Source organism: Crocodylus siamensis, chromosome 12, assembly GCF_052110815.1.
Source record: "Crocodylus siamensis isolate JL-2025a chromosome 12, ASM5211081v1, whole genome shotgun sequence".
Classification (NCBI taxonomy): Eukaryota; Metazoa; Chordata; order Crocodylia; family Crocodylidae; genus Crocodylus; species Crocodylus siamensis.
In genome coordinates, this window is record NC_143406.1 from 14,828,843 (window position 1) to 14,847,714 (window position 18,872).

The following is an 18,872-nucleotide window of genomic DNA, read 5'->3' on the forward strand; positions in this document are numbered from 1 at the left end:
ACAACTTTTTCAATGTGCATAAGGCAGTGATTTTTAGTGGTCAACTACTTTATTCTCACGTAACCAACCCAATGTTTTTTCATAAAAAACCAGCAGTGTCCCATTTCTCAGTAAAGTTTTCATAGCACTGACTACATGGTAGTGAGGTCTCTCATTACTGTTGTAAAACATATATAATAGTGCTTTGAAGAGTACACTGTGAAATATTACCATCAATGGTATACCTGCACTATAATTATGAAAAGGCAGACTCCATCCTGCATAATGTTGAACATTGAGTTGCAGATGCTCAGTGCTTACACGCCTCTTGTATTGCAGTAGCTTTTTGGTTTTAACAACCCTTGTCCCTTTGTTGGCTTTGAAAAAAGATTCAGTAAGTAACAACAGGTCTCTGAGCTATCAGCATAAATAACTGGATGTTGACTGTGCAATTTCTTTGCATTTTGCACTGAGATGCAGCCCTGGGTATCTTCAGCAATTCCTTGCAGTCGAGGATGATTATCTTCCATAATTGTCTTATCTGTGTATCCGAAAATGGCTGATGAGGCCTACCCAGGATCGACAGACTCTACTGCAGCTTGGACATATGTTTCCGTGTGGGGTGGGTGTTGCCGGATTTTTTATTTGGACCTCATCACACTGTTTTTGCTGCTCCTGCTTTTCCATCTTCTGTTGTTGTCGTGAGGTGTCAAAGTCCTGAGATTGCAGAAGACTCTTCCTCCATTTGGGGCAGTCCTGGACAATGGTTTCCCTGAGTTAACATCAATGTTGCATTTTTTAAAGTTGGCCTTGAGGACATCCCTGAAGTGCTTTCTCTGCCCTCCTCTGGAGCGTATGCCTTGGCTGAGCTGGGAGAATAAAACTTGTTTCAAGAGTCTGGAGTCAGAAATCTGGATGACATGGCCAGCCCAACAAAATTGATGCCAGATGATCACTGCCTCAATACTAATGGTGTCTGATTGCAAGAGGATGCTAGTGTTGGTGCATCTCTCTTCCCACTGGATTTGGAGGATCTTCCACAGGCAGTATTGATGATACCTCTCCAACAATGTTAGGTGTCTCCTGTATGTTGTCCATGACTCAACTCCGTACAGCAAGGTGGGGATCGTGACTGCTTGATAAAACATGAGCCTGGTTTCAGATCTGCTGTCATGATCTTTGAACACCCCGTTTCTTTAGGTGTCCAAAGGCTACACTTGCACATTTAAGGTGATGTTGGATTTCTTTGATGTCAGCCTTCTGCAAGAGATGGCTCCCAAGGTATGGGAAATACTCAACGTTCTCCAAAGTCTCGCTGTGGACCTGGATTATCAAAGTTGGGGAATGGCCATTAGAAGCTTGTTGGTGGAGGCCCTTAGGCTTCTGAATGTTGAATGAATCCCATTTTCTTATATGCCTTGGTTAAGACATTGACAATTGCCTGAAACTCTGCTTGTGAGTGAGCACACACTACAGCATCATCAGTCCACTAGAGCTCAATGACTGTGGTTAGGGTGATCTTGGTTCTGGCTCAGAATCAGCTGAGGTTAAACAGTTTACCATCCATTCAGTAGTTTAGCTCCACTCCAGCTTCAAGCTTGCTGGTGATCAGATGTAGTATCGTGGCAAGGAATATTGAGAAGATCACTGGAGTGATGATGCAGCCTTGCTTTCATTTTAACCTCTAAGGGATCTGTGATAGATCTATTACTGAGAACCACCACTCACATACTTTAAGTTACCATGGAGCAGGCAGAGAATGGTGACAAATTTTGATGGGTACAAATACTTCAAAAGGATCCTCTACAACACTTCCTGGCTGACAGAGTTGAAAGCTTTTGTGATGTCAAAGAAGGCCATATAGAGAAGCTTATGTTGTTCCCAATATTTCTTCTGCAGCTTATGAGCTGTGAAGATCATGTCACTTGTGCCTGTTGATGACCTAAACCCACACTGAGATTCCGGTAGGAGCTTTTCAGTAAGTGGAAGGAGATGGTTCAGAAGGGTTCTCACAGTGATCTTTTCTGTGGTGGACAGCATGGTGACCCCTCTGTAGTTTCCACCACTGGACTTGTATCCTTTATTTCTAGTCACTCCTGGTAGTGCTCGGGGCAACAGGGACTCCCCCAATGCCTGCTGGACCCCCTGACTAGTTTGTAACAGGCCACTAGATCCCCCCTCAGCCTTCTCTTGTGGAGGCTGAACAGGTTCAGGTCCCGTAGCCTGCCCTCATAGGGCCTGCCCTGCTGCCCCCTGATCATGTGAGTGGCCCTCCTCTGGACCCTCTCCATGCTGTCCACATCCCTCCTGAAGTGCGGCGCCCAGAACTGGATGCAGTACTCCAGCTGCGGCCTGACCAGTGCCACATAGAGGGGGAGGATCACCTCCTTGGACCTGCTTGAGATGCATCTGTGGATGCATGACAAGGTGCAGTTGGCCTTTCTGCCTGCATCTCCACACTGCCGGCCCATGTTCATCTTGGCATCAATGATGACTCCAAGATCCTTTTCTGCCTCTGCACTGACGAGAAGGGAGTTCCCCAGCCTCTAGGTATGCTGCTGGCTCTTCCTCCCCAAGTGCAGTAGCTTGCACTTGTCAGTGTTGAATCCCATCCAGTTCTCATCCACTCACCCCTGTAACCTGTCTTGGTCTGACTGCAGCCTATTCCTTCCTTCTAGCTTGCCCACTTCTCCCCACATCTTAGTGTCGTCTGTGAATTTGAACAGGGTGCTTTTTACCCTCTCATCCAAGTTGCTGATGAAGATGTTGAACAGTACAGGCCTGAGGACCGAGCCCTGCGGAACCTGACTGCCATTGAGGACTTGTAGACCCACAGGTGGGCAAGTTTATTACAGGAGCAACCTGTACTCGCCATTTCACAGCACCATCCAAGAATATATGTGGCTTTAAGAGGGAAACCATTGTCATCTGTTGTCCTCACCACATCCTGATGGTGCTACTGCTGCTTAATCCATGACTGCTTATTCGTCAGTTACCCCTGCTTATTTCACAGCTAACCTTCCCTGAAGATCACTGCACTATCCATTACTTGTGGACACACTGCGTAGCAGTGCAGCTCAGCCCCACAGAGTCCTAGGGATGGGTGGCCTATAGATGCCTCAGATGAAGGGGACCCTCAATGTGAAATTGTGCTTCAGTAAATTTCACATGCATGGACAGTACTGTTCATCAGACACATCCCCAGTGCGTCAAATACACTCAAATAATAAAGTGTTGTGTATCCAGGACAACCAGCATGCTGATAATTTTCAAGGCATATCTTTTAAGGTCACTGTTGAGGTAGCTTTAAGCTTGCTAACTTGGCAGTGCTAGCAGGACATTTAAGTCAGTGCTGGCTGCAAAATCCATCCAAGAAGCTGGATAAGTCTTAATTATGAGCCTAGCATAAGCAGTCTGCTGCTGCATAGCTATGCTGAGGTGCTTCTATGGAGCTGTAGTCAAGACTTTGGAATGGATAGTAGAAACACCTACAGTTAAACAGCTGCAAGGCATAAGGCATGGGGTGGCACTGTCCACAAAGGCTTTGAAAAGAAATTAAACATGACCACAGTGAGGGTCAGCATTCCAGCCAGAATAAGAACTTGAGTTTAGCAACTGTGTAACTCACTGCTTAAGTGTGGCATCATAATACTTTGAATATTAACAGTTTCCCCTGGTAAAGGATGGTTTCTCTGTTAGGCAGATGTTATATACAAAGCCCTGGCTATGGCTACAGTCAATATGGCAGACACTTATTTTAAAAGAGTTAAGAGGCTGAGACTAGGCTTCCTACACACAAATGCCAGTAAACCAGTGGAGCATCATGCATGCAAGGTCTTACATTGGCTTTCATCCAGTTTACAGTGATTTAGCTCACCCATGTAATTAGTACAGGGCAGCAATTCCCGAAGGGTGTGCCACTGCGTACTAGTGTGCTGCAAGAACAATGCAAGTGTGCCACAAGATCCCCTTGTGTGAGAAGGTAAGTGTCTCCTTCCCCATCCAGCACCCTGCACCTGCCCCAATTACTCCAGCAGCACCTGAGGCTGCTCTTCTGGGAACTATGGCTGCTGCTGTCTTCCGCACCCCCAGACAGACCTGGTGACACCCACAGCCAACTTTCCCAGCAGCGTACTCTGCTGCGAGCAGGCAGATGCATGGACAGAGCCACACTTTCCACCCTAGCTCAACCCTGCCACTTATGTCAACACTCCTAGGGCCAGCAGTTGGGGCTGCAGAGTTGTTCACCAGCATGTGAGACCCTAAAGGAGCAGCCTCAGCAGCAGGAGCTACTTTTGTACCCCGGAGGTGCAGAAGGGGTAGACAGAAGGCAAACAGTGGGAAAAGTCAGGCACAGCATGGTAAGGTCCTGGTCCTGGTCCTGCCACCCTTAAGTGGCACCAGCTAGATCAGTGATTCTCAACTTTTTCAGCTTCCAGGCCGCTCCATCTCTTTTCTGAATTTAGGTCCATCTTGGTGATTTTCAACTGGGGTATTACAAAATTCAGAAAATTTATGGAGTTATTTTTTAACAGTACATCTCAGCACTGGCATGGTTTCTTCTGGCAGGGGAATGGAATGGAATATGTGTTCTAAAATATGTATCTTTTTCAGAGTAAAAGTGAAGTGTGCTGCCAATTTTAATCCAGAGAAAAGTCTCAAGTATCCAAAGTTTGGAAAACACTGTTGCAGGGTTCTGTGCACTCAATTAGCTACATTAGTTTAACACCACACCTTCATTAAACAAGCACAGCTCTGTTTGTAGATCAGAGAACAAGAAGAATGGAACTTCAGTGTTTTAAAGATGAAGAACAATGAGAGACCAGTGAAGGCACTTTGAGATGCCAATCCAGCCCTTCTGATATTAGCAGCCAGGGATATGCAATGAAACAAAGGCAGCTTGGTTTTGCAACTGCCATATTCCAAGCTTAGTGGAAGATCTGATTATTATCAGTGCAAATTTTCTCCGACAACCAGAAGCAACAAGGATGGATACTGACTTTGCGGAAGCATTGGGACTAATTGAAAGGCATCAAAAGTCAGAGGCATCAATTTGAGAAAAATTCACCCACGGATAGCAGAAGCTAGAGCCATACTTCGCACAGTTTTTGTTCAGGGATCAAGAGCTAGAACTAGGGCATGTGGTTTTCAACATGGGCTGGCAAGAAACAGAAGGACAGCATGGAAGCTAAGGAGAGCTTTGTGGAAAAGGTGCATAGTCCTCCTAGTTTCCTCTTTTTTTCTCTCACCTGCAGCTCATATGAAGTGCTCCAAGGGAGCAGCCACATCTGATGAAACACTGCTCTTCAGCCCCACAGCCACTGTTTCTGTGATATGAAAATCAGACATGTCACTTGGCTCCTAATAAAGCCAGAAAGCTCACTTGTCATCAACCACTGCAGCTGACAGGGCCCCAAAAGACTCCTTCATCTAGTCATTTGAAGTTGGTGCAGACAAAGGAAGCTACTCACAATCCTTTCTCCATGCTCTCCCCTTTATTTGTAGCCCAGATTCCAGACAGCAGCATGATCCAACACAGAGCTGCTGCTCCACACTCATTCTCCTTAACAGGGATTACCCTCTTGACAGATGAGCTTCATTTTTCACAACATGACAGTCCCAGAGCAGCTGTGATTCTAACTGTACGCAGCAAGAGGAGATAGGTTTTCCATGTTGATCACTGTATGAATCAAAATATAGAGGGAGAGACACTAAGATCATATTGACTGGAGATAAGGGATCCAAATCAGATCCAAATGTGTGGGGAGCTGCAGGCCAGAGGCATGTAACCCCCCGAAACCTGGATTTGGGAAGAGGGCTCCGTGGTATCTTCTGCAAATCCCACACAGGGGCTGAAGTAAACAAAGTACATTGAAGCCCTTCCAGGACCTGCTGGGGCCAAGAGGGTTGGGCCCTGAGGTTATGGTAAACAGTGAGAATTTGGGAATGCAGGGGCAGGGGGTGCAGTAACACATGCCTCAAAGCAAAGGACACTCATGCTCTGAGACTTGGACATGAACCCAGCATTAGGGCTACAAATCCAAACCACACAAATTACCGCTCTCTAGAATTCAGAAGCCAGTTAGCACCCAGGTTTGAGGCAGCGTGTGCAGGTTCTTGCCAATCCAAATTGCGTCCTTCCCTACATAGGCTTTGTACAACACCAGTCTGTTCATCTAGCAGAAAGCAGGCGTGGTGTCACATCAGCTTTTACAGCTAAAGCCTGGTATTAAGAGAATTGATTTACACCTTGCCATTTCAAAAATGCAGCTTACTGTCAACACATGACAGGGTGTTTTTTTAAGGGTTTCAAAGAGGCACTTTAGTTCCTATCCATTATCTATCTTTCATCTAGGGCTTGCTTTTCTTCCCCGTTGCCTCTGGCAGCCTTGCACCAAGATTATATACTATTTGAGTGAAACACTTGAGCACAATTTAAGAGAAGAGGACCAAGCTCAATAATGCCAAGACCAGTGCAAAGTTTTGCATACAATATGGTTCAAACACCAATTCCTTTTAATACCTGATAAAAACTGGGGCAAATTTAAAAAGGAATGTTAAACTGGCTTCCCATCATGCTTACCTATGGGAGGGTTGATCTTAATTTCACTGTGATTCTTAGAGCTTTCCCCCCCATGCAATAAAAATGTGTACTCCAAACCAAGACCTTCTGTGCACCTTCCTCTGAATTTCCTGATTTGGGTTCTGAAATAGAAATACTTTGTGAAAAGCATTCAGTTCTCTTGGTACTTCTGACCCCACTGCTCAGAAGCTCAGAGAAAGCTTGCTCTCTGGAGATTTCCAGCACTAATTATGTTCTTCTGGGAGCTCATTGGACTTGAACCTGAACCTCAGAATCCTTTGATGTTCTCAATCACTTTGGGTTTTTATACACATGCTCTGGGAGAGTGTGTGTGTGTGGTGGGGGGGAGTGCTTTAATTAGAACAGCTCCAAGAAGGACTCTAATTAAAGCACCCAGCAGGGGTGCGCAAAATATGGCCCACGGGCCAGATCCAACCTGTAAGGCCATTCTAGCCAGCCCATGGGGCCCCTAAAAATTTTTTGAAAATTAATATTTCTCTGCCCCTGGTTCCTGTCAACAATGACAGGAACCAAGGGCAGCAGGACCCACGGGAAGTCCAGCAGGCTCGCACAACAGCAAGGCCCACCCAGCCCCGGCCCCCCAGCCAGAAACCCTGGGAGGGGCTTCTGGTCTAGGGCCACATGGCTGCCCTGTGCCGGAATCGCAGGTAAGGGTGAAAGCGGGGAAAGGGAGAACCCTGGGCAGGGAAGGAGCCTGGGGAAATGTAGCCCGGGGAAAAGCTAAGCGTGGTAAGGGAAATTGGCCCCTCGCCTGCCCCATGCTGCTGCCACCTGCAGCCCATGTGAGGCTGCCTGTGCCTGCTCCGGACAGCCCTGCGTGGGTTGCGAGCGGCTGCAGCAGGGAGCGCCAGCCATGGGGCGGGAGAGGGGCTGCTTTTCCCTGTGCTCAGCACCAGCTTCTTCCCTGCTGGCAAGCAGGAGGTCGGAGCTGTGCGCTGTCCCCCGCCTGTACCGCAGGGCTTGGGGGGCACTGGGAGTGAGTGGGCGGGGAGCCAGCGGGAGCATGGGGCCTGTACCAGTGTCCTGGGGCCAGCGCCAGTGGGGCCCAGAGCAGGGTGGCAGAGGTACAGGGTCCTGGCTGGCAGGGGCTCTACGGAGCCGGGTCAGTTCCCCCCTCTCCCTGCTGCTGCAGCCCAGCCCAGCTCCACAGACCCCTGCCAGCCTGTGCCTTGCTTTGAGCCCACCAGTACTGGTCCTGGGACACTGGTCCCAAGATGGTGACCAGGAGGCAGGGCACCTGTCAAGGGGCAGGCACGTGTCAAGGGGTGGGGCTAACCATGGGGCCCTTGACAGCCTGCCAAAACTGGATAAGCGGTCCTCTGCCCAAAAATAATTGCCTGCCCCTGACCCAGAGCATCTTGTACATCAGAGTCACTGAGCTGAAAAATAGTGGCAGGGGCACTCAAGCTTTAGTTAAAGCACCCCTACTGCCATTTTTCAGCATGGGGATGCTGATACACGAGACGCTAAGAGTCTGCTGCAGCACAGTAATTACCACGCTCCAGCAGACTCGATTAATCAAATCTGCTTCAACATGCTGTAATTACAGCTCATTGGAGCAACCTCACTGCACTTCTGTATGTGTCCTTTGAGCCCAATCCTGCAAGATGCTGCAATGTGTAACAGCAGTCTCCAAATCCAAAGGATCTTTGGGAAACTCCAGTCACCTCACACTATTGCAACCTATACTTTTATCATTCACTCATGCAAACCCTGCCAGGTATTTGGCATAGCACATTTGCCCTCTTGGTTTTTTCACAGAATGCACAAGGATCCAAATGCAACACTGATTTCCTTCATTTTTCCACGGCTTTGGCATGAGAAGAGGCAAACAAAGAAGTCATAAATAAGGATGCACTTCCTGTTTGGGTCTGAGTATTCAGAGAGCCAGCTACTTCCTCCTAAGTCTTTCAGGGACCAGATATCTGTGTCTGCTAAAGCAGGATGACTGTGCATCTGGAATATGTACCACAGAGAAAAGACAAAGTAAACAGCTCTCTTGGCAGTATGTGAGGCTCAGAGGTTGTTCTGGCCATGGGCTTGAGACACACTTCACTTAAGAATTAAAATAACTTGAAGATGTAAACAAAGATTTAATTGGGTTTTGCTGTTTTAAAGAGGTGATAAAAATGAATGCTGTACAGACACAGTCCAAGAGGCATGAAGAATGATTTTCCTGCCACATCCTATAATCTCCCCTGTTGCTCTTCTCTAGTTCCAAGTATTCCAAGGCAAAGGTTATTTTCCTCTTTCATTCCAGTGAAGGACAATCTGGGGTCAATGTGTCAGTGGTTATAATTCTGCCTATCTCTACAGACCTCAATGAAGCTATATTAAAATATGAACAGTAAGGATCTCACCTGGAATAGTTTGCCTCTTAAATTTGTCAGTGCCGTGAGAGCTGAAAAAAGCAGACAAGGAACCCCTTTGAACAGCAAAACAAAACATTGTCTGATTTAAACCATTCTCAAAGAGTGAGAGCGAGTGAGTGACACTCAACCTTGACAGAATGTGCATGTCTATCCCACCCCAGGATACTCAACCTAGACAAAAAGCTGTACAGGAGATCTTGTTAAATCAGCCTACTTCTGCAAGATTTCCCACCCAACTTTGCACTGCCAAGAAACTAAGAGACTTCACAGAAGCATTCATAGCATATTACACCTCTGGATCTTCACCCAGCACTGCCTTTTCATGCGTAATCACAATTCTATAGACCAGCTTCCCAGTAACTGAGTGGGAAGTGCTCCTTTTCAACAGATGTTTCTGCCTCCCCACCAAATGGGTCAATGTAACAGGTAAAACTAGAGCTCAACTGAAGGAACTGGAACAGCGCCTTGTGATTTATGGGTTGATTGCCCTGTTCCATTCTTCCCCCTCTGTAAAAGTCCTTTTCTTTCTACTCCTGGCCATCCCCACGGAAGTGCCTCAATAAGGCACATGGTGTCGAGTGTGCCACTAACACAAGCTGCTATTGTCCTCCCCTTTCTGTCTCATGCTGTTCCTGCAAAAAAGCTTACAGAGGAGTAAAATAAAGGCTAATCCCCTATACTCCAGAATTTGACCTTTTAAAACCAAAAGCACTGACTGCGGGTCCCTGCTGTGAGGGGGGTACACTAGTGGAATTTACAGATATATGCTCTTCCTCTCCAAAATAAACCAGTCACCAAGAAAACGTGCACTTTATTTTGAAAGCTGCAATCAATTATAATTTGGGGATTTGTTAAATGTTTCCAAATGTGGCAGTGCTCGATACCTCTCAGGTTCTGCACAGGGAGGCACCCTGTGTTTATTTGATTATTTTGCGTGACAGGAGATAGGAGGAAAAAATGGCAATGGACTCTTTTAAGAATGTTTATTTCCTAAGGAAGCTGTCGTCTCCCATTCAAACACACACCCAGCCAGCTCCTTTTGTGGAGTGTATGGCAACTAGGAATTAGCTCAGCTCTGAACCTTCCTAGTTCAGAGGACAGGAGATAAACAGTAATTTTAACAAATGGGTTTGGTTGACAGATGTTGAAGTACGACTGTGTGCACACATCCTTTCCTAAGGGCTATGTCATTATACAAAAGATTACCCCTTGAGTATTCTGGAAATATTAGTTAGCTGCAAAAAGCAAACCAAATAAAGATGCAAATTAGATTTCAAACAATACATAAGCAAAGCTTCATCTTTTTTTCCCCCAACTTAATCTAAAATGTAGATTTAACACTTAACCTTGATTCAGCCCCACAATGTTAAATGATCAACAGGTTCAGGCTGGAATGCTTCATTTCCTGTAGGCAGATGCAGGGAAGGTGGATGCAGTGCCAATCAAGTACTGTACCAGCTTTGTCAGCAGAATCTGGAGTGGCTACAAATTCCTTTGCACATCTGCCTCAATGTAACATGAAACAAAAAACAAGGCTCAAGGAAATTCACACCCTCCTGCAGTCTCTCCAGGCTATGAAATATACCACTCCAGATCTCAAGAGCACAATGTACACAAACAGTACACAGAAGTGGATGCTGGACTATCGGCATCACATTGCTCACAGCTCAGCAGAACGTTGTGTCTCTCTCTGCTATTAAGACTTTCTTAGGAACACTAAAACAGGACAGGCCACCCCGTGGGCTTTCATCTGTGTCACTTCCGTCTGATGATGTCTTTGAAACTGACTGAGATACAGGGACAGTAAAGCTAGGAGTGACATCAGGCCCTTTGCCTCTGTGATCAGAGATGAAAGAGAGCTGCAACACGTAGGCACTGGCGTGGGAACCTATCCTTTTCAGGGAAGCAAATACTGGAAATCCCAAAGCACTCCAGGGGAGTGATTCCTGACCCTATGATGGTCAGATCCTGCTACTTCTGCTTGGATTGAGACCCACTATGCCTGGGGAACTGCTGCATTTAAATCACAGGCACTATCAGAGGAGTGGGATATGGGCTTTGTGGGAGGATGAATAGAAAGAATGTGTTCTGTGGTAGCCACTAGAGGACACCGTTATGAAAAAGGTGAGAGGTCATTTTGGGCCCTCAATTACTGCATGCTATCAGTGTCTTTGATACAGAAATAGAGAAGGTATTGGCACATGCACAAAGGCCCAAAATAGCTCCAGAATCACATAGGGCCCACATGACCTGAAGGGTGGCTGCATACATGGCCATCTTCATCTTCATCCTCTATGTCTGGAACAGCTCCTATGCATGAACCTGGTAGGTAAGTTTAGAAAAACCTGACTGGGCCATTATAATGAGGCCTTCTGCCACCGTATGCCTTGTTCATCAAACTAGTCAAGCTTTGCTCTAGAACCAGAGAGCATTTTTCCATCAGACTATCTGCTCTGGGCACTTAAATATGTTCCCTGAGATTTCCAGCTTCAATGGAATGCAGCTTATTATTAAAACAAACTTTTAGTTTCAATGACTGATGCCACAGATGAGAAGTTGGTATGGTATGACTAGAAATTCTGGTATCCTTGGGCAAAATTAGCTATCTTTGACCTTTTAACTTCTGCCACCCTATCCTTATATCCTTAGATTAGGTAGAATTCCTTCCCTGGAGGTGTCAGATGGCAGGCAGGGAAATAAAAAATCTTTTTTGTTGTTCTGCAATGAAATTTAAAATCCAAAATCAGCTAAAATTCGGCATCTTCAGGAATGCTAGCTGAGCTACACATCAAAGAGCTACTCAGCACAGTTCACAAAGACACTCTCATGGACCCACAGGGACAGCCTTCCATCTTCAGCTCCCTCTGTGCAAAAATGAAGTTTATTTCCTACCTATGGGGACTTTTTACCTTCTTGTACCATCTATACCTTTTCCCAGAGCCTGACAAAGGGACTTTGATCCTGAAAGCCTGTAGAAAAGGACAATTTTCTTGTGATTTCCCAGTTGGTATAATAAAAGGTATCATTTTGGAACCAAGTGTTCTAGTTTTTGTGTATGTCTTCTTGGCTCAGACCAACACAGTTACCAAGTACACCCCTAAGACAACTGAGTAATTAGACACAGAACCTTTTGTCTTCAGAACTCTGTGATCAAGCTATGGGCTGGATGGTAGTGAAGGTAATTCACTACCATTTTAAAGGGTTACATGAAATAGCCATGGGGCTTCAACCTAGATCCTAACAGATAAGTAGCCCCATCACAGGCAAGTACCCTGCAATCCAAACCCTCTTCAGTAGAGTCTCAGCAGTAAGCATGCACATTTTGGGAAGCACAAACTAAATTCATGTAGGTTGCCTAGTCTCTGGAGAGATGCTGGCTGATGAGAAAGGAAAAGCTGAATACAGACTTATGCAATAGTATTTTTGTGGGACCTCCAAGTTGTATTTCTTTGTGGTCATGTGCCAGTGCAGGTTATACAACTGCATTAAAAGCAGTTTGTTAAAAAGTCATAGAAAAGGTGAGAGAGTCTAACCTCTTCCATGAGGGTGCAGGAAAGGCAGCATCTCCTTGCTTTATTCTCTCTACCCAGGGGATAGGATCTGCAGTCAATGTAAAATCACTCTGTGCACATAATGGAACACAGGAGACTGTATCTGTGCTATGGACAGGATTGCTGAAGCTCAACACTAAGCACAACCCAACTGTGCAAGTAGCCCATCCCAACAGAACAGAATGATAGGGTGCAAGCTTGGGAGGCTGTTTGCTACCAAATGCAATCTCCATTTCTGAAAAGAATCCAGACCTGAACACCATATAGTACGGAGGCAGCAGCCAACCACGCCCACTGGTATAACTGGGCATTGGATGAAATCAACATTTTAAATTACCAAGGAAATGCATTCTCTCTCTCCCTAAGAGTTTACACCATGCTCATCCCCAGGAACAGGTGGTACTGGGACCTGACTACTGATCACATCCCAACTCCATTTTCACTTGCTGTTCCATGCAGGAAGCCTCCAGCTCCCTGGCAGGAAGTACTCCCATTCCTACTGACTGCACACACTGGGTAAAGAGCAAGCTGCAAACACTGCTGAAAGTCTTCACCAGACCAGAAATTCTGGATCAACGTCCAAGTTATTTCTAAATGAAGCATAAATGCCTTTTAATCACTTCCTAATTGATACATGTAACAATATATTAAAGTTCCAAGAAACAGATGTACCATGCAAAATGTAAATAAGCAAGCAGACACAGCCACTGTATCATAGCTGAATGGGAACAGGATCTCTCTGCCCTCTTGAAATACAGGTTAAATTGCTCATTTTCTCTTGTGGCAGACAAACTAGTATAGAAATGTGTGCACTCTCTGGATTCCCCTGTTGTCTTCTAGCTGTTCTGACCACAGAAGCTGAAATGTAAAAACTGCTTTCCTGCCAGCCCAAATCTTTCCCTACATCTAGTCCTTAAATGGTTGATCAACCCACTGGAGAGAGAGAAGACCAACTCCTAACCAAAACTTCCCACACCAATTAACCATCTTCCCTCTGAAAAAATGAAGTGATACTCACTCCAATGCTTCAGCTTCCTTTAATTCACTAAATTAAACAAAATGCAACACAATGCTTCCATTTAGTTTCCATTTTCTCTGATAATGTTCCATATCAAACACTTCAGAGGAAGGTGTAAAAACATGATAGCAGACAATTATTAAGTATTTTGCCTGTAGGGGAAATTTCTTCCAATCAGATAGTGGCTGTGGTTATCTTATACCATGCAACATAATTCTCTCTCCCCCAAGTGACACAATTGAGAATTATTTCATAATCCAGACCAGCCCCCTCTTCCACAAGAATTCCACAAGTTAGTTATGCATTGTGCAAAAAAATAGTTCTGATGATTAGCTTCAAATTTGTTAAAGGTTTGTAACACATGGCCTGACTTTGACTTACCACTCTAGCCTGGTGTTTTCCAGACTACCCACCAAATAAATGAAATGGAATAAAACAGATTAAGCCCTTTGGAACAATAGCAGCAGATCTTTTGCACTTTGGTGTATAAATAAAGCATACAGTAGTATTCTGAGTGTTTGGCCAGCTTTGCAGTGGTAGGTTTCTGTTGAATAGCAGACTAGCAAACAGAAAGAGGTGTATGAATTACAGAATATAAAAGAAGTTCACTAGCCTTGAAGAGAGACTTTGTGTATCTGACAAGAGCTAATTAAACAACATTTAACAATTCAAAGCCCATAAAACCTGGACAGAAGATAGAACAGCTCTAGCCAGTCCTTCCCAATGCAGACTCTGTCAATGTTTAAACAACACCTACAAGTAAAAACTGTGCTGAGACCATAGCTAGAAAGGGCTTAACTATTCATGTGCCTTCTTCACTGGGGATGGCCCACTGCTGCGCTCACACTGGCTTTTGTTCCTGGCTGAGGTTCTGTTCACAGGAAACAACCTTTGGGCTGCTTTGTTCAACCCAACCTTAATCAGCCTCCTCCTCTGGTTCCAACAAATCTCTTCAGCTGGGGGTGATCAGAAAGAAAGGCCACTGTACACCATGGAGAGATAGGGCTGCATTCACAGCAAGTCACGATAAGCACTTCCTTTCCAAACATCCCATTCCCCAAACATAACAAACAGCAGCCAGAATACATGTCGAGCAAATTAACGAAACTGGACAAATAAAACAGAAGCTTGCAAAGATAAAGGCAGCTGAGGTCAGCAACTGAACATGGCAGAAGGCATCCTTCAGCCCCTGTTCCCTCAGCTTCAGACTCAGCGTACAGTACAGGGAAGGTTTAAAGCACAGGCCCCAAAGGCTACTCACCATACTGACAGCGGGGTCCTTGGAAACCAGACGGGCACTGACACAGCTGCGCAGATCCTTCCATGCAGTTTCCTCCATTGAAGCAAACGCCATAGCTGCAGGCAGCTGCTGGAAGGAAAAAAGAAGTAGCAATTGTGTTGGTCATAGTCAGTACATACAGGATCATGACTTATAAGTTTGGTCATACTGAAGACTCAAACCTCTTAATAAGTTTAACCAGCACAGAAACTTTACACAACCATTAAACAAAAGGTAGCCCAATGTTGGCTAAAGGCAGCAGCATCCAACAAAAGCCAGGAGTTCAGAATTTCTTATGTAGGGAATATTGATGTCTTCAAAGCTGAAAAACATGCAGGAGTACTGGCACCTGGTCCTGCAAGAAACATCACAAGCTTGTTCTAAATCTAATCTCACTGAAAGATGATTTTAACCAGTGCCCCAGTTTTCCCACTGACCAACCTGTGGCATGGGTTCCTCAATGAATTAGAGGCAATAATACCATCCACTGAATCATAAGCATTCCTTTCTATAGCATGGATGAAGGGGCGTTCCTGGGATGTCTCCAGTGTCCACATTGATCAGATTAACCTTCTTTGGTTTATGAAAGAGAATATGACAGGGGGTGGAGGGAATATGAGCCATAGTGCTTAGCCCCTATCCCTCCCCCCCAGAAACCCTTGGGCTAAATTAAAACTGAATAAAAGGCTAGCATTCTCCATTCTGGGCAAGTCCCACTGCAGGAAAGGTTTTCTAAAAAAGAAGACACTTTAGAAGGAAATCTCAAAAGCAAGTTTTTCTTGCACTCAATGTTTAACCTATTGATGTTCACCAGTCAGCAGCTCTACCTAGAGGGTTTAAAGCTATAAATAAGTATTCAAGCACATTTTCCTAATTTGCTCACTTGCCAGGAACTCAGACATCACAGGTTGTTCTGTCCCTCTCAGGCAACAATGACTGACATTACCAATGCCAAAGCAGGAGCCAGGCACTCCTTTCAATCTTTAAGCCATACTAGAATGCTAGTGATGTCCATCATGAGAAAAACGTACCACCTTACACCACTCGCTTCCCAACTCAAATGCCTCTCCATTCTCTTAGAAGTGATTGCAGCCAACAGAGAGGAGCTAGCACCATCTCCCACTAGAGTACTTGTTCTGTGTTTGAATTTGCAGGGACATTGACTTTTCCTACTGGAGACCCAGGAGTTTAGAAACAGATAAGCTGAGCTCTGCTTCTCACTCCATCACTAGGGAAGCTACTTCATTGCTCAGCATCTCAGTTTTTCTGGCCTTACCTACACTAGAAGGAATGTGCCAATAACAGCTACACTGACAGAGCTATATGGGCAAACCCTTCTGGGGAAAAGGCCTTGTGCTGGTATTGTTTGTACTGGTTCCTCAGATGAAACAAGCTATGCCAGCACGGAGATTTTTTGCCCATGTAACTGCCTCTGTGCTAGGACTTTTGCCAGCAAACTATGTGGTGAAGGGGGTGGTATTTTTCATGCTTCTGGCTGACACAACAATAATGGAAAGCCTTTTAAGAATGGCCACATCCCCAATTCGTAAAATGGAAATAATAACCCCCACCTAGCTCTCACAGGCTCTGAGAAGCTTAACTCCTTAGCGCTTGTAAAGCACTTCAAATAGCTAAATAAAAGGTTTTAGGAAAGTTCACAGTGGTACTTTTTAGGCAATATATTCAAGGACCACATTCTGATGGGGCCCGAGTACCCATGAATGGCAGATACTTTGCACTTCTCCCAATCCTGCACTAGGTATGTTCTGTGGAACAAGCAGAAGGTAAAAAATGGATCCTGCAAAATAATCACATAAAACAACTCAGATGACTGGAATAACCATGGTCAAGAATGTTCTGCTTAAAGTAATAGTTTATCTGAGGTAACTATACTAAAATACTAAGAATTCAAAGGGGTACTTCTGTGAAGGTCCAAAATTTATAAGACCCAGTTGTTCCCTTGAACTTGGTCCATCTGCAGTGTAACAGAAACCATGGCACTAAACACAGAGTTGCTGACAGCAAGTAGCAATTTCTATCTTCTGTAAACTTCCTGAATTCCGTGCATAACAGCAGGGCAGCTGATTTCTGAGATCTTAAAGGTCTCAGTTCATTCTGCAAAGGAGCTTCTGGTCACAGGAGTGAAATGTGCACAGAACACCACAACAGGATTGTTCTGTGGCAAACCCCAACCAAGAATCAGAGCCTGACCCCTACTCACTGCAGGCTGCCCTACAGCACCTCTACCCCAGAGTTAAAAACTCAGCATCCCAGACAAATCCCACCACAGTGATTCGCATATAGACCCAGAAATGCTACGTGTAGTTTTTGTTGGATACAACAGTCTTCTTCATTTCCTGTCCTTGAACATTGTTAGTGTTGATTTACGCAGTTAAATAGTAGGGCTGTGCGAAATTTCACCGGCTGTTCGATTCAACAGTTGCAACTCATTTTGAGCTCAAAACAGCAAAATTGAATTGAAACAAAGGGCTTCAATACAGACTGGAAACAAAGCAAGGCTAGTCAAAACGTTTTGAAAGCTTCCAAGTGTTTTGAAGCAGCCAGCAGTGAGGTGGTGGGAGACAGCAGAGAAACAGGGCTTCGCTCCCAAGAGCAGCCAAGAGCACAGCTCTGGCTCTCCCCATCTCCCACTGCCAGGCTGCAGGAAGCTGATCACAGTGCAGGGGTAGGGAACTGAACCTGGGCTGTGATCAGACTGGGGAAAGGAACTGAGCCCAATTACTCAGTTCCCCTCCCCAGCCCTATGATGCTGAGTTCATCTCCCCAGCCCAATCATGGGGCTGGGGTTAGGAACTCAGTCCAGTTGGGCTGAGTTTGTTTCCCCAGCCCAATGATCGGGCAAAACTTTGAAACAGCCTCACTGTTTCAACAAAGCAAAACAGTGAGGCTGTTTCGACTCAAAATGAAATTCAAAACAAAACACTGTTCTGTCCAAACCTCGAAACTGAAGTCGAAAAGGAACAGTGCCATTTCACACAGCCCTATTCCAGCTGTTTCATAGTTTCATAGTTGCTAGAGTCGGAAGGGACCTAGGTAGATCATCTAGTCCGACCCCCTGCCTTGGCAGGAAAGAGCCCCGGGGTCAGATGACCCCGGCAAGGTGCTCATCTAACTTCCTTTTAAAAATCCCCAGGCTAGGAGCCTGCACCACTTCCCCTGGAAGCTGGTTCCAGGCCCTAGCCGCCCTGACTGTGAAGTAGCGCCTCCTAATATCTAATCTAAACTTACCCTCCGCCAGCTTGTGACCGTTATTCCTGGTCACTCCTGGCAGCGCACGGGGGAACAGGGACTCCCCCAATACCTGCTGATCCCCCCTGACCAGTTTGTAGCAGGCCACAAGGTCCCCCCTTAACCTTCTCTTGTGGAGGCTAAACAGGTTCAGGTCCCGTAGCCTCTCCTCATAAGGCCTGCCCTGCTGACCCCTGATCATACGAGTGGCCCTCCTCTGAACTCTTTCCATATCGTCCACGTCCCTCTTGAAGTGTGGCGCCCAGAACTGGACGCAGTACTCCAGCTGCGGCCTGACCAGTGCCGCATAGAGGGGGAGGATCACCTCCCTGGACCTGCTCGAGATGCATCTGTGGATGCATGACAGGGTACGGTTGGCCTTCTTGACTGCCTCCCCACACTGCCGGCCCATGTTCATCGTGGAGTCAATGACGACTCCAAGATCCTTTTCCGTCTCCGTGCTGGCAAGAGGGGAGTTCCCCAACCTGTAAGTGTGGTGCCGGTTCTTCCTCCCCATGTGCAACACCTTGCACTTATCAGTGTTAATCCCTATGTGCAACACCTTGCACTTATCAGCTGTATTACAGTGGTGTGAGAAATTATCCCTAGCTATCTCTTCCCTACCTCGTTAAGCCATTATTTGGATTAGTTAATGTGTGGAAGGTGCTGTGAAACTTTCAAATATAAGACACAGTAAAAATGCACAGCGCTATTTAACTGGTTGCACCAAGTCTGGTGCTCTAATGAGATTAAATTAGGTGCCTGCCCTCAGGATCATACTCTTTAAGGGTACAAACAGATGTACGGTTATTCCAGTAAT

The 18,872-nt window shown here is 45.7% G+C and overlaps 1 protein-coding gene across 4 annotated transcripts in view; it reads right to left on the reverse strand.

Moving 5' to 3' along the window:
• Window positions 1-18,872, reverse strand: part of MEGF6 (multiple EGF like domains 6) — a 328,842-nt gene that overhangs the window by 231,682 nt on the left and 78,288 nt on the right. For 2 of the 4 annotated variants that reach the window (XM_090024523.1, XM_090024520.1), the window contains exon 4: window positions 14,786-14,890. In XM_090024523.1, the coding sequence (XP_089880649.1) occupies window positions 14,786-14,890 (105 nt within the window). Of the gene's footprint in view, window positions 1-14,785; window positions 14,894-18,872 lie in introns of all 4 variants that reach the window. The other 2 variants (XM_090024522.1, XM_090024519.1) reach the window with 1 other exon arrangement.